This window comes from Spea bombifrons, chromosome 12 (assembly GCF_027358695.1).
Source record: "Spea bombifrons isolate aSpeBom1 chromosome 12, aSpeBom1.2.pri, whole genome shotgun sequence".
Classification (NCBI taxonomy): Eukaryota; Metazoa; Chordata; class Amphibia; order Anura; family Pelobatidae; genus Spea; species Spea bombifrons.
In genome coordinates this window covers 11996732-12018541 of record NC_071098.1, presented here as the reverse complement: position 1 = coordinate 12018541, position 21810 = coordinate 11996732, and the positions used below count along the sequence as shown (strand labels likewise).

General features: G+C 38.5%; 1 protein-coding gene across 4 annotated transcripts in view; it reads right to left on the bottom strand.

Moving 5' to 3' along the window:
• Positions 1-21810, bottom strand: part of NCAM1 (neural cell adhesion molecule 1) — a 122411-nt gene that overhangs the window by 36549 nt on the left and 64052 nt on the right. For all 4 annotated transcript variants that reach the window (XM_053452280.1, XM_053452277.1, XM_053452278.1 and 1 more), the window contains exons 2-8: positions 8834-8908; positions 8286-8495; positions 5266-5409; positions 4583-4720; positions 4327-4444; positions 3896-4059; positions 3439-3581 (exon numbers count right to left, since the gene is read on the bottom strand). In XM_053452280.1, coding sequence (XP_053308255.1) covers positions 3439-3581; positions 3896-4059; positions 4327-4444; positions 4583-4720; positions 5266-5409; positions 8286-8495; positions 8834-8908 — 992 coding nt within the window. The remainder of the gene's footprint in view (positions 1-3438; positions 3582-3895; positions 4060-4326; positions 4445-4582; positions 4721-5265; positions 5410-8285; positions 8496-8833; positions 8909-21810) is intronic.

Genomic DNA, 21810 nt, shown 5'->3' with positions numbered 1-21810 from the left:
TTGGTCGTGCCTTCCGCCTACCACAAAACCATCTGTCCGTACACATTGCCCACGTGCCCTTAAAAAGGGGGTTGCTTGGGTGGGTAAAAATTTACTAGTTGGTCCCACACTATCATGACTGTCCGTAACATGATTTAAAATACACTATTCCTTATAATATTCTGAAATACAATCCTTGGACACGAGAAAGGAATATTTCATAACTAAACTACAAGTTTCATAGGTAATTAAACACATCTCTAAGCTGTAAATCTTCAGCTTTGTAAGGTGATTAAAAAAAGACCCAACTTCCAGTATTGTACATAATCCTGTTTTGTAATAAAAATTCAGTCAACGTTGCGAGAGTCCGCATCCTCTGTTCTCCGTTGTCCATCACAAAATCTAATAGTTCCCTGTAGGATTCTAGTTAGAACACATTCAGAACAGTAACAAAAATAACCTACTTTCTGAGCTATAAATAATTCAAATAAAGTATAACACGAGGGACTATAAAGTCATAGACCAGACAGTAACTCAAGCAGAACACATAGCAACAAGCACTGTGTAAATTCCTCTGTAACAGGAGAATGTCCCACAATTAGGCCTCGGCCATAATATATGGTCAGAATAACATAGCAAGACAGGAGAGGTGAGAGTTTCAAAAATAGTCAGCAGTTTTGCAGATTTTTAGGGAATCTGATGACCCTTCCAGTTCTAAGACTTCTCGTTTTGTCCGATATCCTAATCTGTGCTTTGACTTCAAAATGGCTGCCAATACTATCGGCTATTCACTGAAATATTTTGCTTGCAATTTACCAATTGTCAAAGTTTGTTTTCAGACAAACCGTTTAAACTTGGTACTTTAGGGACCTGTATGGGTCCTGTACTAGATATGGCATTAAAATGCCTTACATTTTCTAAAGCCGTTTTGTTGTCATACAACATAGAAAGGCACGAAATATGTCCCTGACATCAAACGTGTTTTATCTCCCGGCTTAATTTATAAGGAGGCAGAACATACGGAGAATGGCACAGTATAATTTACTCAAATCACTGGAATTGCAATCCAGACAACATTACTTGTGCTAGAGTGAAATATGCATCATTTTGGCCCCGACAAGGAATTTAATGAGGCCATAATTTATCCGACTGCCCACTAAAAGCATGGCCACCAGACATGTAAATGAGGACGCAGGTGCTTTATGTCTCTTTGATAACAATGAAATACATAAAAGGCGGAGATTATACCTCCAGATAGTGCCCTGGCTGCTAGCAATTTTAAATTATATTATACGAGGGGCTGTACAGCAGGGACCGCATACTAAATGCACGTTGCGCTGTTTACTCGTCTAGCTAGACATAGGGATGCAGCACTCAATTAAACACATTGTAATAACTCTCATTAACGGCAATCTGATACTTTAACAGACTTCTGCAGTGCTTAAGCGTCATGCGCGTACACTAAAACACCATCTATACACAGACTCCCTGATGCCTTATCTAAATATATATTTTTCCTTTTTTTTCATCTTTAGCTTCTGCTCATTTGCTGCGTTGGCCTTTAATTTGAAGAACGTAAAAGATTTTACAAAGGGTAAGAAATCAGCATTGTTAAAACTCTATCCATGGGCACAATTACCTAACGCTCCGGTATGAAAGTCTGAAGATCCTTACATCAGCTTTGTTCCTTTCTGGTGTCAACATCTCTTTAATGTAAAAATAAAACTTGCTTGAACCTTTTAAGCAAATCAGGAATGCGCGTTATTGATTCTGCAACCAAATGCTGAGATACTCAACACAATTATCCGACACTGCTAAATATTTCCTAACCAGAAGAGTCTTCAAAACTGCTGAATATTTTTGCCTTTGTCACAGCGACAATCCATCCGCACACGATTGTTGTGGTGCCTTCTGAACATACTTACATTTGTTTGTGCAAACAAATGGCAACCATTTGAAGGATACCATGTTCTCAAAGTCCCATTGCCAGTCTTGTGTTCGGCGTTCTGCTCCTATGGCCCTGCGATGATGTCACTGCACGCTGCGTAAGAACTGGTTGGTGCCAACGTAAAACTAATGCTCAGGAAGACCTCTAACGCGTTGCGAGTAAACATTCCACATATAGCGCCAATTAATAGGATGTATCAATCGCTATCTTTGTTGTGCTGAATAGCCTGCAATGCAACATATTTTGGGTGCGGAGATGCACTAATTTCTGCTTATATGTAGATATCACAAAAACTACAATACAATACTCCTAATTGACCACAAACCAGCTAAGCTTCTGACGCATCTGCGCTCAAGGGGAGAAAGAGGTAGCTATTATAAAAATTATAATAGGTCCCGGTTTAATAACCTTCCTTAAAAAGAAGCACATATCATTGTTGCGCAAATATGTTGAATAGACGTGGCAGAACGTTAAATTACTTGGTTACTTTAGCTATGTTCCTTACAAAAGGGATTATCGTTAGTCTTTAGTACTTTTTTACGTAAAACATCCTAAAATATCCCCACAACTTATAAACTTCAGCTAATGGTTACAAAATCATCCTCTAAGATTGTGGTTTGTGTCTTAAAGCTGGCAATTCACTGTCACACCTCGAGATGGGTCTCCGGCTGTCTACCTATGCTGTGAGGACACTATAACGGAAAGGTAAAAAGATTACACCTCTTTCTCCAAAGACGTGTTAAACTCTGCACTTTCAAGTGGCTGTTCTAAAATGATTACAGAATTATTGATTTGTAATTGTCTGTTTTACGGGTGCTATATGGTCTATTAAGCTAGAGAGCTTTCCCTGCAGTGAAAGATGTATATCCAATAGCTAGTTTATACAGCTAAGTTACCTACTGGTGCCAGTAAAAAAATCACAGATTGCTTTTGTAGTTTGAAAAATAAAAGCTGATTTATTTTGTTACTAAATGAGTTTTATCAGGATTTTGACATCTTTCAATCTCTATTTCTACAGAATCACCAATTTCTTAATTCAGCATTACTCCAGTTTCTTCTCACCTATTTAGTGACCGAGTGGTGGGCAGCTGGTTAATACCACCAGAAATGACCACTTAGGTACAATATATGAAGCTGTACCATGATCCTGCAGCAAACTACTTCTCTCCCCAGCCCTGCTTAGATGCAGATGTTACTATGTTACTTCTAAAACAATGCTGTTGTGAGATTAAGATGTTTAATTGTGTGTTTGCATATTATATATTGGCACTGCAAGCTAGTCAACCATTATTTAAACTGTCAGGTTGGACATTTGTTTCTCAAGACAACTTTAGAGGTTTTCCTGAGGGTGCAGCGTGGCCAAACACTCCAGGCATGCTGAGAATGCCTGCCAAATCACTCACTGTTGGCTATATGTCTACTGATAATTCTCCATTGAGTGATATCGAAAGTCTGCTGTTCAGTGACATCATAAGCTTGTGCACCATGAGGAGTTCTCGTGCCTGTATTACCTTCTCCTCATTGCTGATGTTGCGAGTTGCAGTTCTCCAGGTAATGCTGGGGATTGGATCTCCGGATGCCTCGCAGGTCAAAGTAATCTCGTTGTCTAACTCCACTGCAGTTTTGTTTTCAACATAGGTGATTTTGGGCTTTGCTGGAATGCACAAATGCAAAAAAAAAAAAGAATTTTAAAAATTTGGTGTTTGAGACACAAGGTTAAAAGATGGGTTAGCAGAATAAACAGAATAAACAGCAGATATATTATGGTATATGTGCCAATATGGCATGTATAAAACATTCTAAATGAGTTTTATACATTTTATAGTAATTATTACATAGATGGGAGTATTTTTCATTAAATAGTGATTTACATGAAGCTTTTCACCGCTCAATGAAAGGCCAATTTAAGAAATGGTTCGGTAGAACAATGTTTATATTATGAGGCTACTAATCACTGAATTTGGTTACCGAAGACTTTCACAGCAATGATGGCATCACTCTCTCCGGCCTTGTTCTCGGCTATACAGGAGTATTCAGCTTCATCATCCTTTTCTACGCGATTGATAGTCATTTCGGTGTTGTCGTCATTAAAGCTGTATTTTTCATCCTCATCCTCGATCTGCTCCCCTTTCCTGAAAAAAAATGATTTCAATGGGTTCGCTAAAAGCAGAAACACATTGTGGACACAGGTCTACAACACTGAAGGCCCATGAAAAGATCACCCCATGAACAGAATTTACCAGACGCAAAAGAAATACACCATAGGGAGTAGTTACTGTTCACATGAGATGATTATAGGTGAATTGAAACAAAAGAGACCGAAGTCTAGAATTATTTATTTTTGAGTGGTAGAAAATGAGTGTTTTTATGGTAGGTAACAAGGTTCAGCGGTAACTTACTTTGTCCAGATGATATCAGGCTCGGGGAAGCCATCAGCATCACAGGCCAGGGTAACAGACTCTCCCATGTTGGCCGTGGCATTGATCTCCACCTGCCGGGCACGAACAGTTGGTGGAACTGTGCAAAAAAAACACAAAAAGAGAATACATTTTTATAAGTAACCCCCATGTAAATCAATGTCTGTCCTTATTGTCACTGCTAACTGTGCCAGGAGATAGGTTCACTTTTTTTGCCGTTGATATTATTACATCTTACCGTTGACTATGACTTGGATATCCTTGTAGTCGATCTCTCCGCGAGCCAGTATACGTCCCTCACAGCGATAAGTCCCCTCATCTGTTTTCTTAATGCCCCTAATCTGTAGGTAGTTGTTGGTAAGCACATGAAATCTGACTGTGGGGGTAAAATGATAAAGTGAGAAACCATGATAACATGAAAATGTATTTACAAACAGAAATTTGAGATACTATAATGGAGAAAAGCTGCTGTTGGACAAGGTTTAAAAAAGGGACCTCATAACTCATTTTTCAACATTTTAAACAAAGTACCACTAGTAACACATCATCTCCCCATTCAAATACCCTTAATATCAACCTTCCTTTTAAAAAAGTAAATTTAATCTAATACTTTCTGTGCAAGAGATTATTAAGCACTATCAAGCTCACAATTCTCCTTAAATTAACTGTAAGAAGATCTTTCCATTACTGAAATCTTTTAATAAAGGACATTTGTGCTTTTCTAGTGTGATAAAGCGAACATAAGAGTTTTGCTGTGACAAGAAATCACCCTTCCAACACTGATAATGTGGACTTCTATAGGATGTAAAGCAATAATGTTCCAATAATTCCCATAAACATGATTTTTTCAAAGGGATATTGATATTCTTCCTCTAGAACTGCAACAAGCAAAACACAACAGCATATTTTTAATCCCATTACCATCTTTCTTGAAAATGACGTCTTTTCCTTTGTGCTTCCATTTAATAATTGAAGGCATTGAACTAGAAACATCACAGACAATAACAGCATCTTCTCCTTCTTTGAACTCCTGCGGGGTGGGTGCGTTCTTAAAGGTCAGCTTCTCTATAATACATAAACAAAGCGAAACGCGTGAGTCACGAGAAACATCCTTGTCTAAAAAACACATACAAAACGGTACAATCCCAAGTACATGGCTGGAAATTTCCACCAGTCGGCCTGCCTGTGACTTGTAAGCACAATGAGGAGACTAGCAACTCCCCCCAAGTTTGGTAACGTTTTCTACCGACTGGTAATGTAATAAACCCATCATTGATATACAATATGGCGGCCTCGTTTTCTGTACAGCCTCCAGCCTATTTAATCTAATAGAGTCTATGGTAATCCAGTTGTGGGATACAGATTTCATGGTGCTGTTTTCAAATGGTTATTTACCATCATTGTTATATTTCTATGCTTATTTAATCATCACCATTAGAAAAAGTATTGACACTGCTATTTTATACGATTCCATAGATGATTGGGGTTGCAGTGAAGGCAGTGTATTGGCTAAACTCTGAATGCACCAGTTTCAATGTGGGTATTAAAGTAAATTAGGCAGCAATTAATTAATATTTTGGGTTTATTGTAAAAAAAACTCAGCTGATGTTATATCTACCCAAGTACAAATGTGATCTAAATAATCTCAAACATAATCCTTAATGTCCCATACCTCACCCTACTCTGAACTATGTAAAATAAATGGTAAATGTCAGGGAGCCATGCATTCACTGAAACGGTGGTGATCTTGTGAAGCAATTTCAAGACTAAGCTCTTCAATATGTTGTTAAAATGATTAATGTTAAAATATACCAAATAGAAAATGTAAATACAGGCTCAAGTTTCACATAAAAATATCAGAACTGGAGATGTTTTTAAAACAGTGTTGGGTCTCCCAACCCTCTGGTATGGGGATCAGAAAGTTGTACAGGTTATGGATGTGTTCTACAGACTGAAGGTCACACATCGATATGTAAAACGACGTTCTGATAAACGAGTCGCCACCCAAACCAAACTCTGTGTCTAGAGTGTTGTACGATGTACCTGGTAGGTACAAATAATGGCATAGTCACCTTTGTGGGTTAACGATGGTGGAATTTGGAGACAAAAAAGCTGATCTGCCTAAAAATCTAAACTCAAAAATGAGTATATCTTAAAAATACAAATATAGTGCTAACATTTTAAACACGCCACAACTGGGTTCTCAGATATTTGCAATAAAAGATATTGGTAAGTTTATTAATAGGAGTTTAGGTCAGATTAGGGAGATACGGTTTACGGTCTGATTAACCTATAAATATTTTTTTGTTTTGTAGGTAACCTTTCCACTCTAAACAAGGATCTGCTATCTACTCTCTAATGGCCAATACAACACTGGAAAAAAATATTCTCAGTCTAGCAGCTTGAAAAGAGGCTTTAAACGTAGACATCGACCCATTTGAGGTATGTTAATTGAAAGCAGACTAAAATATGAGTGCCAATAAAAATGTATAGAAAATATCTGAGAATAAATGAAATCATATGTTACAAAATTCTTTACAAGTAGAATCATACTCAGGAAAACTAGGGAGCAATTTAGGGACATGCGTGGAATTTTAGACCTCATTTAGAAGAACATGATTTTCTCTCCGCAAACATGGCATGCATTTCCATACTTATTAGTCATTGGTAATTCTATAAGCACAGATATTTAAATTTATTAAGGAAGGCATGACAGATATGCAGAAACAGAATGTACAAATTTGATCTGGGGGCTGGGCAGTGTATGTCTGATGCATGAATCCACATTCTGCATAAACCTCATTTAAGGTCAGCAAGTAATATAATATAGAAAGCCTCAAAGAGGAAACATTTAAGTCTGTTTTCTTTGTTAAAATGCATACAATGTCCATTTTTAGGGACAAAATGTAATTAAAAATGTTCCATTGCTTTGGACAGCTTGACAGTGTTTCTTCATATGTGTTTGTACACAAAGCAACTGTGGGATAAGCAAGTGTGGCTCAAGCATTTCATGTTTGTTTTGTGGGGTTTTTTTTGTGTTTTTTGTTTGATTTTTTTTTTCCCTCATCGGATTTTGAGTGTGGGAAGATATGTGGTTATTTTATGAATGGATGTCCTGTTTCTTGTATGGCTGTTTCATGTAATCTCTGGGTTCTAGATGGAACTATGATGTACTCAGCAAGCCACCTGGACATCCGATAAGCAAAGTGTGTTTTGGGGGTTATTTCTGAGGGTTTACCAAAGCCAGCACCATATCTAGTACCTGTTACGAAGAGCCACACGATACCAGGTAGTGGAGTATGTGCTCAAAGTAAATATATATCCAAGGGGATTCAGTTAGATCCGAGTATTAGAGTTCATAGAAAATCCTACCGGAGATGATTGTGTGAAGCTGTCATTACTGGAAGGCTTTATTGATTGTGGCATATGGCTATTAAAAGGATGAATCGGAAAAGCACCACATGCTGGGCTTTGATCAATAGATAAAACGGATAAACCAATGTCTCTGAAAAAGATTACATTAAATCTACCAATACCTAAATTAAGAATCCCGTCAATGTTTGGATAACTTGTATTGAGACTGAATATAAATTGTTCTTGAAAAATGTATCGGACAACATACAGATATTATGTATTCAATTATTGTATTATTATTATTATATACAGGTTTCTTTCAATTGTGTAAGTGAGGGTAAATTGGCCGTAAATCATATTTGGAGTACCTCCCCTTTCCAAAAAGGGTTTCTGATTCATACATCAGGATTGCGTAGGGAGGTTGCGGAGAATAATCTTCTTTGTGTTGTGTGCAGAGAACCTATATTTTAAATGCTGTAAATAGAACAAAACCTCAAAATGAAAATATGGCTTGTTGTGGCAGAAAAATATTGTCTTTCCATCATATATACAGCTTGCTTTCTGCTGAAAGTAATAATGGATCTTACGGTAAATCTTGAGATTCACGGTGCCTTCCGACTCTCCTTCGGTCTCGCTGCTAGCAACACATTTATAGATTCCGGCATCTTGGGTGCTCACATTGTATATGGTAAGGGTTGAGGAATAATCATCGTTTTTCACCACCGAGATCTGCTGTTGGCTCACCAACTTCTCTCCAGAAGGGGAATACCAAGATATTTCTTTTGCTTCACCGCTTACTGAGACAAAGAAACGGACCACAGAAAAATGAATGTCAATTTCTACAACTGTACCTCTAAATCCTATCGTTACCAAGCTACAAACAATCAAGAATTCATTGAATTGGTTAGAACTTCTCAAACGGAAGTCTGTGAGTTTTCAAAACATCCTGGCTTCATTAAAAGTCTCTTCAAGCTCAGTATGTCCTATGTGCCTAGTGTGATAACAGTGGCTAAAATATCATACTTCACCTAATTTATTTTCAATTATGGCACACCTGATCAGTTTACACACCAAAAACTATATAGATGCTACAATAAAGAAAATATTCACTTTTAAGGGACGGATCAACACTTACCTTCACATAGGAAGAATTTCGACTCCCCAAGACTAATTTCCCCTTGATCTGGAACAATATTCACTTGCAAAGCAGCTGAAAGATATAAACCAAGGAGATATTATAGGCACATACGCTCAAATGGCAAAATCCACATGTCAAATTAATATTTGTAGCCTGTTACACATGGTGGCATGGAGCCACATCAATGTGCTGAGGAAGAAACATTTATGTAAAATTATTTTAGAAATAGTTAGGATCTAGTTTAGGTACAAAAAAATCACTTAATCTCAATTATTTTGCCACTCATCTTTGCCACTCAATTATTGTGACCTGCCCAATGACATGAACACAGCTGGAATGACCACAACTTCCAGCCATTCATTCATTCACATTAAGGAATCATTTCCTTAGAGAACAACACTAGTGGAAATCAACTTAAGTCTATCAGGAATCAGATTTAAGAGAAAAGAGACCTAAGGTTATTAGAAGTCGCTGAAAATTTACATTCCAATGTTCTTTCTGCCTTCTGCTAACTGCGGGCCATAACTCAGATAAATGATCTGCAAATCCTGCGAGTCTGTAGCTCATTGCTTGACAGCCAAGGGGTTAAAATGTATCAAACCGGGAACTCTGAAATGGTTTTAAAAGCAGGCGTAGGAAGTCATTTTGTGAGCTGGCACACTTTTTGATGATCAATTCTTATTTACGACATACATCCACTTTAAATGTATTATTCCCCTTTTATCATTATATCCATTATTCAGATAACCATGAAGGACGTTACTAATTGCAAATATTTGTACAAATTCAGAAACCAGAACTTTTATGAAAGAAGTAATTGGAAAAACACTTGTGTCAATTCTGTAATCTGGCGCATGTAGAAGGTAGCCCCATAATACAGGCAACATGAGCTGGTAGGGACGCCACAGGGGATATAGTTGGGCATAATTTATATTGTGTTTGTATTACAGAAAGATCATAATAAATCACACTTTATACAAAAAAGGTTAGTGTGTGTGTGTGTGTGTGTGTGTATATATACACTATATAGACAAAAGTATTGGGACTCCTGACTATTCCACCAACAGAGACTTTTATGACATTGTATTCTAAATACATAGACATTAATATGTAGTTGCCCCCCCCCCTTTGCGGTCATAACAGCTTCCATTCTCCTGAGAAGGATTTCCACAAGATTTTGAGGTGTTTCTGTGGGGATTGTTGCCCATTCATCCAGTAGAGCATGTACGAAGGGCTTGCAATCTCCGTCCCAGTTCATCCTAAATGTGTTCGATGGGGTTGAGGTCAGGGATATGTACGGGCCAGTCTAGATCTTCCACACCAAACTCAGCCAACCATGTCTTTATGGACCTTACTTTGTGCAATGGGGTACAGTCACAATGGAATAAGGCACAAACTGTTCCCATGAAGTTGGAAGCATAGAATTGTCCAAAGTGTCTTGGTATGTCCCCTTTAGCAATGGAGATTGAGCCAGGTCTTCTTGTCCAACATCAGTGTCTGACCTCACAATAGCTTTACTGGATGAATGGGAAAAAAATTCCCACAGAAACACTCCAAAATTCTGTGGAAAGCCTTCCCAGAAGAGTGGAAGCTGTTATAGCTGCAAAGGGGGGGGGCAAATACATATTAATGTCTATGTATTTAGAAAGTGATTCCATCAAATTCCCTGCTGGTGTAATTTTCAAGTGCCCCTTTGGTCAATATAGTGTGTGTGTGTGTGTATATACGTATACATATTTATATATTTATATATAATTATACACATACATACAGTATATTGAGTTATGTCTCCTCACAGAATAAATAAATGATCCTGTACACTTCTGATCGGTTCCAGGCAGAGAAGAGGATGCCATGCAGCAGGTAGCGAAACAAAAGGTCTCAGTCTTAGAAAATGACTCATTGGTAGAATCTTACGCAGAGGGACAGCATTTAGAAGTGGAAAGCTGCATCGGCTATGTCAGCTGGTGAGGTTACCCCTTAGGCCTGCATAATGGGGGTTGCCATGGAGACGGGACATTGAGTTAAAGGTTCTCTGTGCTGCCTCTGATCTCATCTATAGCTGGCTGCAAGTAATTAAGGTTGTACCCAGAAGGATGCTGTCGAAATGACGATATCATACAAACTAAGCTCTTGGGCTTCTGCTTCTGCTCCGGGGACACAGTATAAATTACCAGTGATAATATATCCTGTCGATTTGCTTATTATATGTGTCATAACCCTACGATAATATAAAAAGTATTAATGTGATCTAAATGCACTGCATACTTTTTCAAATAGATTGGAGGACCTGTGATTTACTAAAACACTAATATATTATAATGCATGTAGATTTATTGCACTTTTGTCTGGTTTGTGACATAAATGATTTTGTAATTTTCTTTAAGTTAATAGTATATTAAGATGATAGATGACCAAATGGAAGAATGTTTTATTATAGGCAGGTAATGTTGTAATAAACAATCTTGGTAGTGTGTTCAACATTTTTTTTTTTTTTTTTTTATTTTCGGCAAACAGTAGGCTGTTTCGGCATTTATGATCTCTTGTGGTAGAGCGAATTCAGTTTGCGTGTGAATTGTACTCATGGAATACCGTGCTTGTCCTTCAGTCTGCTGTCCATGCTGCTAGTCCAACAGAGATCAGGAACATGAGTATGTAATCCCTAAAATGAGCCAAGAGGAAGGTACTGCCCGGGGTTCGGTGTTAAGCGATGAAGCTCTAGAAGTCACTTTCCACGGCAATATTGGCAGGACGGGGAATGTGTACCAAGTCAGGGTATATAACCATTCCTCTTTTGTAAATACAAATTCCTGGCCTAAGGATAATTGAAACCGATGAGAAGAGGCAATCAATCCCGCCGAGTATGGGCTAATTTGAAACTTACTGTGCCACTTTTCTATATAAAAGTACCCGTAAAAAAAAGACAATCGATAGAGGAACAGCGGGTCAAATAACTGCAACAATGTGATTGATTAGTTAATGAGTTACTTGAGACAAGTCTCCAAAAACACACACAGACCGCTACTCCTGACTTAATTAGCCAACTACAACACCACCTTTAACCATGAAAATGTCATGCCTACATTAATCGTTAACCCAGGGCTGGGCACAATCTATAAACGGCAATTGCTTAGCTTTGCATCTTCAAAAAAATGTAATGAAGATGAACTCACAAAATATTCTGCAGTCACATTTACGTCAAATTGAATATTTAGGTTGTTTGTTAGGGTTAGAGAAATGTTCTGATTTTATTTGGTTAAATTGTTGTGACTTTTTTTTTTCTTTTAATCCACAAACAAAAAAGAAAAGAAACAGCATGGTTAATGCAGAGCAGATGTGTCCCCCAAAAGAATCTCTACTTATAGGAGAGAGACTATTTCTTGCCCTTAAATCTAGATATACCAAAGTTTGGCTTTTCTGTGGCAGTGTCAGAAAATGTTACTTATGTTCCAACGGCTAAAGGGTCCAAGGCAGAATTCGGTGTGCAGAACACCACCTCTGGCAGATTAATAGGTGGAAGTAAGAGGGCTTTAAGTGAGTGCAAGTGACCTTAACATGAGATCAGTATGACAGCGACCCATTTCAGAGAGGAACATTGTAGCTCAGCGTGGTGGCAGTAGAGCGGCTGAGATCTGTACACGACACTACAGGCTCTTCCGTCTCCAGAGAAGTCTGAAGGACGGGGTAAGTCAGCAATTGTGGAGGACTTTTCAATAAATTCCTCAATGACTAACACAAGTCTTGTTACCGAGGCTCCTGTCTGGGTATGGATGATTAGTTTACTGGTAATAATGGATTTGGAATACCAAGAGAGTTAAAATAGCTAATAAAATATTAAAATATGTGTTTCTCTTCTTAATTTCCATCTCTATATTGAGTAATACACTATAGAGCGTGCAAGTGAAGTTTTTCAAGTAGTAACTAATTTTTAGTCATAAATTAAGTATTTACATTTGACGTACATAAAAAAAAAACATGCTATACATAAAAAAACTAATAATATTTGGGCAAATATTAACACGTACAACCTTTTGCATTATTTAAGCTTATTTTTCATTACCTTTTACGTTTTTTTTTAAGCTTGTATTTTGTTTCAATGAATGAAATTGTTTTCATAAATTTTTTTCAAAGACACTTTCACTGCAAGCAAGCTAAAAATAGTGACAAAAGGTGGCAAGGCTAGCATAACAACTAGTTTGGGCTTTTGAAATCTTCCAGTCCCTAAATCTGCCTGCCAATCACAAAAAGTGTCTGAAATTTCACAATATGGGGGGCACACATTAGTAGGAAAGAATAATAATGTTAAAATGGCCACTTGTAGGGTATAGATATTTAGTGTGTGTAATCTGTATGCACAATTGTGTATATGGCTCAACAGTATAAGGGAAGTTTCTTTATAGTCTCCTCATTGACTGGACCATTATACAGGGCCAGGTCAGGTCTTCTGCTGGAAGTCAGTGACTTAAACCCATGATCCTTTACAGTAGCAGGGGTTGTATGATCATACAGTCTCAGCTATACTGTAAAGCAATTTTATAAAGAAAATGTATGGCCACTTCGAGGACTAATGTAACAAGTCATTATTTTATACAATGATGTGCCATTACATGCAGGGTCACACTGAACGTGATTATGTTAAATGGTCCCTGTATAGTTTGAACATCCTATATTCTTGTTGGAACTCGATTGTCTTCTGTGTTTCAGAAGCAAAAAATAAAAGAAAATGCCAGCGCAAGCTCTTCAGGTCAAGCAGCGTAAATAACATTGTTGAGGCTCTGTGATAAAGAAAATGACGCAGTGGCAAAAAAAGTAACATTTGATTACTATTTTGCCCACTAGAGGGCAGTATTGAGATGCTGTTGTGCCAAGACTGACATTTTGAAGCCAGAGATGCTTTCCACTGTATTCTCTTATCTTACACCCCAGGATGAGACAAGGCGCAGCTGCTCTATATCTGTAACTAGTCCCATACTAAAACCTAGAGATGCCGGAATGCTTTTTCTTATTGACTCCAATGCTGAAACGATAAAGGTTACTCCTATTTTGTATTCAAATACACGTTAGACAATGGTAGGAAGAGTTTGATATACCGGGTCTTCCTCCTACTTCATTCCACTAATATTCCGACAAATATTACAATAAAAATGAAAAAGAAAGTAACATTGCCATTCACGCTATGCATCTACTTGAAAACAGCCTACTGTTTCCCATAAACATTCTATAATAAGTGTCCTAATGGATAAGGAGGGGATCCTGAATGCATGTAGAACCCATCCTGGTCATGTAACCCAGGCATGCACTGTATGTATGATACTGAACATGCCAACATTGCCATAATGGCTTCCTTCTGCCCCATTGCTACCAAAAGAATAATTTGTATTTTTTGTACTAAATGATGGTTTATATACACAAGGTTTCTGTAGAGAAAAAGAAAGCCTTACTTGTCTTGGAAAAAGAAAAAATATAAAATAAAAAAAATGTAAAAAAAAAAAACAGTTTTACCCTTACCTAAAATGTACACAGCTAGAGCCAATAGGGGAAAAATACCCAAACTATATACATTAAGCCCTTAAGGACAATGGGCGTTCCCTAATTCTATTGAAAACAATGCATTTTGAGCCCGTACATGTACGGGCTTTGTCATTAAGGGGTTAACTTGCCCTGAATTGGATCCATCACTATGTCCCCAGGATTTTTATCTATTTTGGTTGTCGTATGGCATATATTACTTGCGCTCACAGGTATCAAAACCACACTAATAAACCATATGAAAACAAGACTCCCTCGGGGAGGGGGGTGTTTACGTTCTAGTAGGGCCATTTTGACACTTTTTATGAGGCCATGTTATGACCGATCTCTCTAACCTCCTTGTCACAAGGGGGTTAACCAGTTCAAAATTTGTAACATTCACACTATTTGTCAAGAACACTTAGTTAACAGAGAACGTTTCTTAAAAATGTGAGTTGTTTTTATATTAGAGCTTCAGAAGAAAGAATAAAACAGACATGCTAAGGTACACTTATGTATCATATTAGGCGTGTCATGAAAGTCTCAGTTGCACAGCACCCTTAAGTTGATTCTGTTTCCCAGGAGAACATGTTTACCCCCCTATATGGCAGCTCCTATATTATGCATAAGAAAATATTTCCATTGCCTCGGCTCTTCCATTGAGAAGGTGACATATCCCATCATGCAGCTGCTCTACCGCTTCCTAACCCGCTGTCATATAATGGCTTTGTAATTTTAAACACGTTTTAGAACTCGGGTAGACCAGAGGAAGAAGGTTATATCCTGCCCAAAGCCGCGCAAGAGAAGCTGAATTCTAGTATTAAAATTATAATTCAAAAAATACTACTACAGCTTTTACAGTCTAAACTCAGAACGGAAACATTTTTACAGGAGTATATGTAGAAGCGGGTTTCTTATATGAACCTTTCTCCTTCTGAAACTTGACATGAAAGTTCCCATCCGCCTACAGACGTCTGAGCAAAATATTCCTCTCTGTGAAGCCTGCTCTGTGCTGCAACTCCGCACTGTTCCTCGAGGTGCTTTCGCGACTCTGATCAAGAGATTCAGACGCAATCAAATCTTTCATGGATATGTCGTAAAAAAGTTACACTGTCATTCCTTACACTGTTGTTTCCAAACCAACTGAGCTGAAAATAAGAAATTTAGTTTGAGTGCACAAGCTTCTAGTTTCTTAAAAGATTTTCCCCGCTAGAGCCTCAGACACATTCATCTAACAATCACTCTGCGCCGCCAACGCTGATCCGAGTATGAGGTGCAATATATAACCTAGCGTGCTATTTGTGTAATACAGCGCAGCGTAGCAATCACAAGGACAGCAGCTTACAAAATCTGTATGGTAAAATAATACATCTCCATTAAAGGGACACTCCAGCTATCATATGCACTTTAGTGTTGGATAATGAGACTTGTAAGCAGGGTGAACCAAAAACATAAACGCATCCTCTACTTTGAAGTCTCACACAACATATACGTATGTATGTATGTATGATAAATATGGTGGCATATCCATTCATACATCTCTAAATAATGGCTTTCAAAGGCACAAGCCTATTCAGTGAACCAAGCTGATGTCGAGTTGTGCTTGAAGCTATTTGAAACATGAAATCGGGAGAAATCAATCATTTGAGAGAGAAAGATATTGGCGTTTTTGAGCAGGAGAGAAAGGAGATTGATCTATAGCCAGAGCATGTTATAAAAGGCAGTCGTGGGCCAGCGCTGTGCAGATGATGGTGGATGTTTATTGAGGGCTATTTACACAGTATTGCTATTCAGTTCACATAGCAACACTAAAGCTATCTCCTGGGAACTAAAGAGTGGACACCGACGGGATAATTCAGAGGTGAAATGCAACCTTTTATATTCACAGCAGAGAGATTCTTCTACTGAGCCTTTTATGAAAGTTTCTCGGGGGCAAAAAGACCAAAAGAAAACGAAATCATGGATCTCAAGCTGAGGTTTTCTCTGCAACATTCAAAGAGTTTTCTAGCTCTTTCCTAACACAATGATTATGATATTCAAGATATAATTATGTAAAGAAAGTTGAAATGCTCTATTTTTGGGTTTTAACCATCTGGGTGCCCACAACTGGAGTTGCCAGATAGTAAGAGGCAAAGAAGGAGACTTGTTTTTAGGCCTTTAGAGGCGAGGGTCGCTTAGGGCTTTACCAAGACTTCGTAAACTATTAATAGCTATATACGTAACTCAGTACTTGGAATAAGATAATTCACGTATTTTCATTTCTCAACACATTTTCTTTTGTTTTACAAACACGTTCTTGTGACTCTCCAGACTGTAGATAGACTCGTACCCAGCAAACAGGCCCGGACTGGCCATCTGGCAAATATTCTGGGTTCCATATTGGAAGAGGAAAGAAGGCTTGGGTTCCAAAGAGGGAATGTCTCCTCAACAGGGACACTTAAAGCATACTCTCCGATAACACGGTTTTCAAGGGTACTTGCTAAAAATGTATGATCATCTAATACCAGTGATTAAGATGTGTGACTCCATGATGTTTTAGTCTTGTCTAATCTGTACCTCTGGGTCTTGGGACAATTGATCTTGATTTCTGTGGCACAGAATTTTTGCCATAAGATATATATATATTCAGATTTGTCGCTTCAGTGTACGCTACATACAGGGGGCTGCAGATAAATTAGGGAATGGATAAAAAGGCCATTGTTTCTTGTAGTGACAATTTACCTCCAGGCAATGCCGACAAATTGTGCTTCATTTTGAGTAAAACATAACGGAAGAGTTCTGCTTTACAACGCAATTTTCTGTGGAAAGATTTAGGGGGCTACTATTTTCAATAGCCATTACTGGATCTTTAATGGAAAAAGTGAAGTCTCCGAGCCTCTTAGGCAGATAATGGTTAAATAGGATCCGCATTATTTCTACATCTATAAAACAGTGGATGTGAAGATTGTACTCTGACTGTGGAAACTGCTTTAGAAATACAGAAGAGGAGAGCTTAATTATCCCCAGTGAGATAAAGTGCCCTGCTGAGAAAAAAAAGTAGTTGTCATGGTAACAAGCCATTTCAATGCTACATTATTGGTCATATTTATAAAGCACATTTCTGGATCAGAGTTCTAAGTGTGGCGATATCAGCAGCACATTCTGTTGGTTTCCATGGTGACTGCCCAATATTGTTCACCTAAATAAGGGTGTATGAACAAAGTGATCCTGGGGTAAAGTTTGTAAAATAGTCTCTTTAGAAACTGGTGGAATTTCCCTTATAATGGGACCTATTCTTTATTTACACATTAATCACTTTTTATACATACCAATGTCCTTGTGTATCACAACAGAGTCCCTTCACTTTAACCAGCCAAATATAATCCTCACTTAAAACTCACTTGCCATTAGCACTGTTCATGAAGTACTAAGTTAATATTTTACAAACTCAAAGCACGTTCCATGGTTTTCCTGTAGGTATAATGCTTTACTGCATTCCTTAAATAGGAACTGCTGAGTTGTCGCATAACAAGAACTCGCAGGAAAAATCTTGTTTGGCGCTTGATTGGTTAATTTAGAGTTAAGTGGGCACATGTCCATGCTATTCAAGTTATTAAAGTGGGGAGGGGGCACACAACAAGGGAGAAAGTATTGGGCGCTCTGTATCATGCCTGCTGTGAGAGGGATGGATTTGGCAAAGGCAACTAGTAATGAGAAAAGAGGTAAGTACAAGCATTGCTAGGGCAGGCTACTGGAGCTCTCCCTCTTCTGGGGGAGTGGCTTCAAGAGGGACAACCTAGCTAGCCTTGTAGGTGGGGCTAGCAACATACCTTTAGTATGGGTGTGGAAGTGGGCAGGGAAAGGGTGTTGCTTAGAGAGAGAAGTGACTCATAGACCCAGGGAAGCAGTGCTTCTCCCGGAGCCTCCGGATCACGCCTGGAGAGTTTTCCCAGATATGTGAACAAGGCAAGGCAAACTGAAAGGCGACAAACGGGATTAAAAACCTGCTAATAACATTAACATTTAGTGTATTTTTTATGTTAATTTCAGCTTCTTCATTTCCTATGATTCCTCAGTGATGACTGTACTGAAATCCTCTAATCTGCCCAAGTAGGTATTTCTAACAAACACCTTGAGCTCATATTTGTGTGGATCTCTGGTAGGATTTATCTTAATTTTTTGCAATTTTTTCTTTGCGAGTCAAACCGTTTTAAATGTTAATCTGTCATCAAGATAGCAATCCTCTCCGTTCAACAGAAAAAACACAAAATAGCAGATATAGAGGGAAACATTAATATTGGGGATAATCTTAAATATTTTCTTTTTTACAGCAACTTTCTTTTTTGCTTTACTAGTATTCCAGTTATTCAGAGCCAATATGCCCAATGATTGTGATAAAAAATAAAACAAACTGAGAAACAAAAGAGAAGTGGCAACATATTCTGTTAACATTTTGGCTTCCAGTATATAGGAGTAGAATGCATTGGAATAGTTCTATTTTTTTAAGACATGGCCTTGCCAAAGAAGGAATTCAATTGTAACCTTAATATAGTCATCTGGCAGCGCCATTTGTGAAGGGAATCAACTGCTTGCCCACAGCCATTACAGTAAGAAATAATGATTGTTTGCTAACCATCTGCGTTAGGAATATTTGTGGGTTTATCTGTATTTCTGTATTTCAATTTTATGCAGTCATACTAGACAAAAAGTGAATATTGTGGTTGATATACAGTGTATTTTATATACATTTGGTGGACTGATTGTTGATTGCTATGTCTGTGATGTCAGGATTTTACTTCATAACACAAAAAAGAAAATACCATCAAAATAGTTGCAACTCCCCAATTACGGGGTGCTTAGAATTGCAACCAAAGTCAACCTTATACACGCCAGCTGTTATATATTAACACCCGCTGTTCTTTTTAGTGCATGATGGGACCGTTTAGTACACACATGCCCCCGACTGGCTAAGCATGATGAGCATTTTGGCCTAGAGCAGCTGATGCCCAAGAGATTCCAGAATACCATTCTTTCTTTGATGGCATTCTTTTGGCATGGAATTGTGTCTAAAGCAGCTGCAATAATCCATTATGGAGACAGCACGGAACCTAAAGTGTTAAGCACCTTTAATTATAGCAGAGAAGCAAGAACAAGCTGCATAAAATATTCAGTTCCAATGTTTCGTTCATAACCGGCTCAGCTTAACTTGGGATGATTAATCAATTATTTACTTAGGGTAGCCCATTTTTCTGTCATATAAATTACATTTAATACTAATCCATTATTCTCCATTATGTGAGAGCTGTTAGTTACTTGGCTTGCTTATGACAAGCCCGGTTATATAGGTGTACGGGTATACCATGTACATTCCATGTCAGTCACTCTATGAAAAATATGTGTGTGTAGAGTATACTGCGTGCTCTGAAAACCGAGATCATTAGCTGCCGGTAAGGCTGGTGGTCTGCACCATATATTTAACAATTAAATAAACCTGAGGACTGTGGTATTTATTTCCAATAAGGTTACACCAATTATTTTATTATGATCTTTTATTTATATAGCGCAGGGCTCTAAAAACTATTGTTATGGCGACTAGAAACCACTTCCGGGCGTCCAAAGGTTTTGCGAACAAGGGGGGTAAAAACTGGCCAGGGCTTCCATTGTGAATCTGTAAGGGTGTCGTGAGGCGCCCAGCAGGGTCACATAACGTGCATTGCATGACCCCACAGGGTGACTCGTGGTACTCGGTCCACCGCTCCCCCGCCTCAAAGCAGCCGAGTGGCAGATTTCTACCAGGTGTGTGTGTGTGTTGGGGGAGGGGGTTAGTGTATGTATGTATGTATATATTGTAGTGTTAGTCAGTGTGTTTGTGTATAGTGCTAGAGTCAGTCTGTGAGTGTGTGTATATGTATAGTGCTGGAGTCAGTCTGAGTGTGTGTTTGTGTATGGTGCTGGAGTCAGTCTGTGAGTGTGTGTTTGTGTATAGTGCTGGAGTCAGTCTGTGAGTGTGTGTATATGTATAGTGCTGGAGTCAGTCTGTGAGTGTGTGTATGTGTATAGTGCTGGAGTCAGTCTGTGAGTGTGTGTAGATGTATAGTGCTGGAGTCAGTCTGTGAGTGTGTGTATATGTATAGTGCTGGAGTCAGTCTGTGAGTGTGTATATGTGTATAGTGCTGGAGTCAGTCTGTGAGTGTGTGTATGTGTATAGTGCTGGAGTCAGTCTGTGAGTGTGTGTATATGTATAGTGCTGGAGTGAGTGTGTGTTAGTCTGTGAGTGTGTGTATGTGTATAGTGCTGGAGTCAGTCTGTGAGTGTGTGTATATGTATAGTGCTGGAGTGAGTGTGTGTTTGTGTATAGTGCTGGAGTCAGTCTGTGAGTGTGTGTATGTGTATAGTGCTGGAGTCAGTCTGTGAGTGTGTGTATATGTATAGTGCTGGAGTGAGTGTGTGTTTGTGTATAGTGCTGGAGTCAGTCTGTGAGTGTGTGTGTGTGTAGTGCTGGAGTCAGTCTGTGAGTGTGTGTTTGTGTATAGTGCTGGAGTCAGTCTGTGAGTGTGTGTTTGTGTATAGTGCTGGAGTCAGTCTGTGAGTGTGTGTATATGTATAGTGCTGGAGTCAGTCTGTGAGTGTGTGTTTGTGTATAGTGCTGGAGTCAGTCTGTGAGTGTGTGTTTGTGTATAGTGCTGGAGTCAGTCTGTGAGTGTATGTATATGTATAGTGCTGGAGTCAGTCTGTGAGTGTGTGTTTGTGTATAGTGCTGGAGTCAGTCTGTGAGTGTGTGTTTGTGTATAGTTCTGGAGTCAGTCTGCGAGTGTGTGTTTGTGTATAGTGCTGGAGTCAGTCTGTGAGTGTGTGTATGTGTATAGTGCTGGAGTCAGTCTGTGAGTGTGTGTATATGTATAGTGCTGGAGTCGGTCTGTGAGTGTGTATATGTATAGTGCCATAGTTAATGTCTACAGTATACTATAGATTCAGTGTGTATGCGTGCATAGTGTTAGAGTGTATGTTTTTATATGTAAAGTGTTTGCTAGCGCGTGTATGCTATTGGATAGCTTCTGTAAGAGTACAGTGTTAGCGTGTATGGTGTTGTGTATGTTATGGTATGGCATTAGCCTGAGTGTGTATGTCAGCATATAGTGTGTCTATTAGTGTATGGTGTAAGCATGTCTGTACATGAGTATATAATGTTAGTGTGTGCTGCTGTAAGGTTAACGTTAGTGTTTGTGGGCATGGGTGTGTCTGTTACTGCATGGTGTTAGTGTGTGTGTGTAAGATTAATGGTTAAACATACAAGCTTGAGTCTTTATGGTGAAACCATCCCCTTATGAATGGGTAACTGCAGTACCATATAAAGTGGTGCAGCACTGAATTTGTTTTTTATGTTCTATTGCCCCAATAAACATCCTTTAACTGCGGACCAGGGGGAGGGTAATATATGAAAAAGAAAAAAATGCTCCTAAATTTTTTGTCTGGCTCTGAGATCCAAA